The sequence below is a fragment of the Nanorana parkeri genome, unplaced genomic scaffold, assembly GCF_000935625.1.
Source record: "Nanorana parkeri isolate BGI_ZX_2015 unplaced genomic scaffold, ASM93562v1 scaffold1311, whole genome shotgun sequence".
In the NCBI taxonomy this organism is placed as follows: Eukaryota; Metazoa; Chordata; class Amphibia; order Anura; family Dicroglossidae; genus Nanorana; species Nanorana parkeri.
This window is the reverse complement of record NW_017307579.1, coordinates 480,705-484,377: the sequence shown is the minus strand read 5'-3', so window position 1 is coordinate 484,377 and position 3,673 is coordinate 480,705. Positions and strand designations below refer to the sequence as shown.

Genomic DNA, 3,673 nt, shown 5'->3' with positions numbered 1-3,673 from the left:
TCTCTCTCTCTCTCGGCCGTCTCTCCCCTCTCTCTCTCTCTCTCTCTCTCTCTTTGCCGTCTCTCCTCTTTCTCTCTCTTGGCCGTCTCTCCTCTTTCTCTCTCTTGGCCGTCTCTCCTCTCTCTCTCTCTCTCTCTCGGCCGTCTCTCCTCTCTCTCTCTCTCTCTCTCGGCCGTCTCTCCTCTCTCTCTCTCTCTCTCTCGGCCGTCTCTCCTCTCTCTCTCTCTCTCTCTCGGCCGTCTCTCCTCTCTCTCTCTCTCTCTCTCGGCCGTCTCTCCTCTCTCTCTCTCTCTCTCTCGGCCGTCTCTCCTCTCTCTCTCTCTCTCTCTCGGCCGTCTCTCCTCTCTCTCTCTCTCTCTCTCGGCCGTCTCTCCTCTCTCTCTCTCTCTCTCTCGGCCGTCTCTCCTCTCTCTCTCTCTCTCTCTCGGCCGTCTCTCCTCTCTCTCTCTCTCTCTCTCGGCCGTCTCTCCTCTCTCTCTCTCTCTCTCTCGGCCGTCTCTCCTCTCTCTCTCTCTCTCTCTCGGCCGTCTCTCCTCTCTCTCTCTCTCTCTCTCGGCCGTCTCTCCTCTCTCTCTCTCTCTCTCTCGGCCGTCTCTCCTCTCTCTCTCTCTCTCTCTCGGCCGTCTCTCCTCTCTCTCTCTCTCTCTCTCGGCCGTCTCTCCTCTCTCTCTCTCTCTCTCTCGGCCGTCTCTCCTCTCTCTCTCTCTCTCTCTCGGCCGTCTCTCCTCTCTCTCTCTCTCTCTCTCGGCCGTCTCTCCTCTCTCTCTCTCTCTCTCTCGGCCGTCTCTCCTCTCTCTCTCTCTCTCTCTCGGCCGTCTCTCCTCTCTCTCTCTCTCTCTCTCGGCCGTCTCTCCTCTCTCTCTCTCTCTCTCTCGGCCGTCTCTCCTCTCTCTCTCTCTCTCTCTCGGCCGTCTCTCCTCTCTCTCTCTCTCTCTCTCGGCCGTCTCTCCTCTCTCTCTCTCTCTCTCTCGGCCGTCTCTCCTCTCTCTCTCTCTCTCTCTCGGCCGTCTCTCCTCTCTCTCTCTCTCTCTCTCGGCCGTCTCTCCTCTCTCTCTCTCTCTCTCTCGGCCGTCTCTCCTCTCTCTCTCTCTCTCTCTCGGCCGTCTCTCCTCTCTCTCTCTCTCTCTCTCGGCCGTCTCTCCTCTCTCTCTCTCTCTCTCTCGGCCGTCTCTCCTCTCTCTCTCTCTCTCTCTCGGCCGTCTCTCCTCTCTCTCTCTCTCTCTCTCGGCCGTCTCTCCTCTCTCTCTCTCTCTCTCTCGGCCGTCTCTCCTCTCTCTCTCTCTCTCTCTCGGCCGTCTCTCCTCTCTCTCTCTCTCTCTCTCGGCCGTCTCTCCTCTCTCTCTCTCTCTCTCTCGGCCGTCTCTCCTCTCTCTCTCTCTCTCTCTCGGCCGTCTCTCCTCTCTCTCTCTCTCTCTCTCGGCCGTCTCTCCTCTCTCTCTCTCTCTCTCTCGGCCGTCTCTCCTCTCTCTCTCTCTCTCTCTCGGCCGTCTCTCCTCTCTCTCTCTCTCTCTCTCGGCCGTCTCTCCTCTCTCTCTCTCTCTCTCTCGGCCGTCTCTCCTCTCTCTCTCTCTCTCTCTCGGCCGTCTCTCCTCTCTCTCTCTCTCTCTCTCGGCCGTCTCTCCTCTCTCTCTCTCTCTCTCTCGGCCGTCTCTCCTCTCTCTCTCTCTCTCTCTCGGCCGTCTCTCCTCTCTCTCTCTCTCTCTCTCGGCCGTCTCTCCTCTCTCTCTCTCTCTCTCTCGGCCGTCTCTCCTCTCTCTCTCTCTCTCTCTCGGCCGTCTCTCCTCTCTCTCTCTCTCTCTCTCGGCCGTCTCTCCTCTCTCTCTCTCTCTCTCTCGGCCGTCTCTCCTCTCTCTCTCTCTCTCTCTCGGCCGTCTCTCCCCTCTCTCTCTCTCTCTCTCTCTCTTGGCCGTCTCTCCTCTCTCTCCTCTCTCCTGGCCGTTTCTCCTCTCTCTCTCTCTCTCGTTTATTCTAAAAAAAGTTGCAGTGTGGTGCTAGACTGTTCAGGTTTTGCTTGAAGAAAATGCATCAACCCTTGCAGCACTATTCTGTTTACTATGCGATCAGCATCACATTGTTGCTCCACCTTTTCCATATGCTGCTGGTAGGGCCTGGGGGGGGGGCCCAAGAAATTGTTTGCCCAGGGTCCAATCAATATTAAAGATGGTCCTGTCTATGGAGATAAGTTATTTGATATATCCAAGAGCCTATATCTGTTTGGTGAGGATTTTGTGCAGAAGTGGCTGTTTCTCCCGCGGATCTGGGAGTGTCCTGCCTAAACAAGGTGATTACTATTTCATTAGAAGATGCGTCTGTCTTTAAAGTCCCAACATGGTTAGAAGCCCTTTCTAGAGCTCTGTTCTCGCTAACAGGTTATGCCCTTCATCCGATCCTGATTGTGACTTTACTTTGTTAAACCACATCTGACTGGTCAAAATAGCTTAAAAGAGGTCTAATCACTGCAGCGGTTGATCCCTTGCTTTTGAAAGTGTGGCACATATGTCTGTAGTGTTAAATTTCAGCTATGAGGGTTTGCTGGAAGTCTTTCCTATCATGTCCTGCATGTATCTCATATCTGTACATATACGCAGGGCAGTTTGGATTTAGTGCTGGACTGTGGAACCCTTGTGTAAAAAGCCTTTGATCCGCATGGCCTTCGAAGGACAACATCTCTTCAAACAAGCTCTTATCATCAAGGATGCTACTGGTGGCAGTAGCACCTATCTTCCACAGAGGATGATGACCTTTTATTTCCCTACTTCCTCCACCTCACATCTTGACAAGATCCCCATGCTTGGTTCCCAAGAATCCTACAAGGTCTGGCACATTGTCTGCCAAATCTTCTGCAAAAGTGGGAGGGACATTTTCAGATGCTTGTACAGCTTGAAAACTGTGGAACCATCAGATGATAATCTTCCAAAGAAATTCAAACTTTATTCCACCTGCATCTGTACAAATAAAGTTTACATTTCTTTGGAAGATTATCGTGTGCTGGTTCCACAGTTTTTGAGCCTATTACTCCGGAAGAGAGTCATCCGTGCACCGAATGTGGATTGCGGGGATGCATATAGGGGTGAGCTGTGCGCTTCGTGTTTTCAGTCTTCTTGCACAGGTTGAGTGCAGGAGACGACAGTATCTCAGGTCTACAAACTGGAGTCCTGCTCACTATCCCCTTCTCAGTTTCTCACCTGCAACCTTCCTTTGTCAAAGCCCAGATTAGCAGATCTACATCGGGCCCTCTTGGGTTTTCTGTATCAAGGTGTCATTGCTCCAACCCTTGTGGCAGAACATTTACATAGGGCCAATTCAAATTGGCAGGCAGACTTCCTCAGCTGGCAGTGCCTAGTCCCAGGGGAGAAGTCCCTACACAAGGAGGTATTCCAGGAGCTGTAACTGGAGGGATGTCAGATGTCGACCTCCTGGCCTCCAGGTTCAGCAAAGACTGGGCCGGTTTACCTCTGCGGGATCAGTACACCCTGATCTATGCATTTCCTACCCTGAAACGTCTTCCTTATCTGCTTCACAGGATTGTCAGGATCATCTGCTCCAAGGACTGATTTACCATCCTGCTTGTTAATCGCTGTTGAAGCCCAGGTTATGAGTTCAGAGGCATCGCTGAGATTGTAGCTTTCAGCCTTGTTTTTTTTTTGTTTTTTTTTGGGGGGGGGGGGGGTGC

At 52.8% G+C, this 3,673-nt stretch overlaps 1 protein-coding gene across 1 annotated transcript in view; it reads left to right on the top strand.

Annotated features, from left to right (window-relative positions):
* Nucleotides 1–2,646: 2,646 nt before the first annotated feature.
* The window catches only part of PPIP5K2 (diphosphoinositol pentakisphosphate kinase 2), a 51,281-nt gene continuing 50,254 nt past the window's right edge, over nt 2,647–3,673 (top strand). Inside the window, exon 1 of the mRNA XM_018569240.1 lies at nt 2,647–2,848. Coding sequence (XP_018424742.1) covers nt 2,647–2,848 — 202 coding nt within the window. The remainder of the gene's footprint in view (nt 2,849–3,673) is intronic.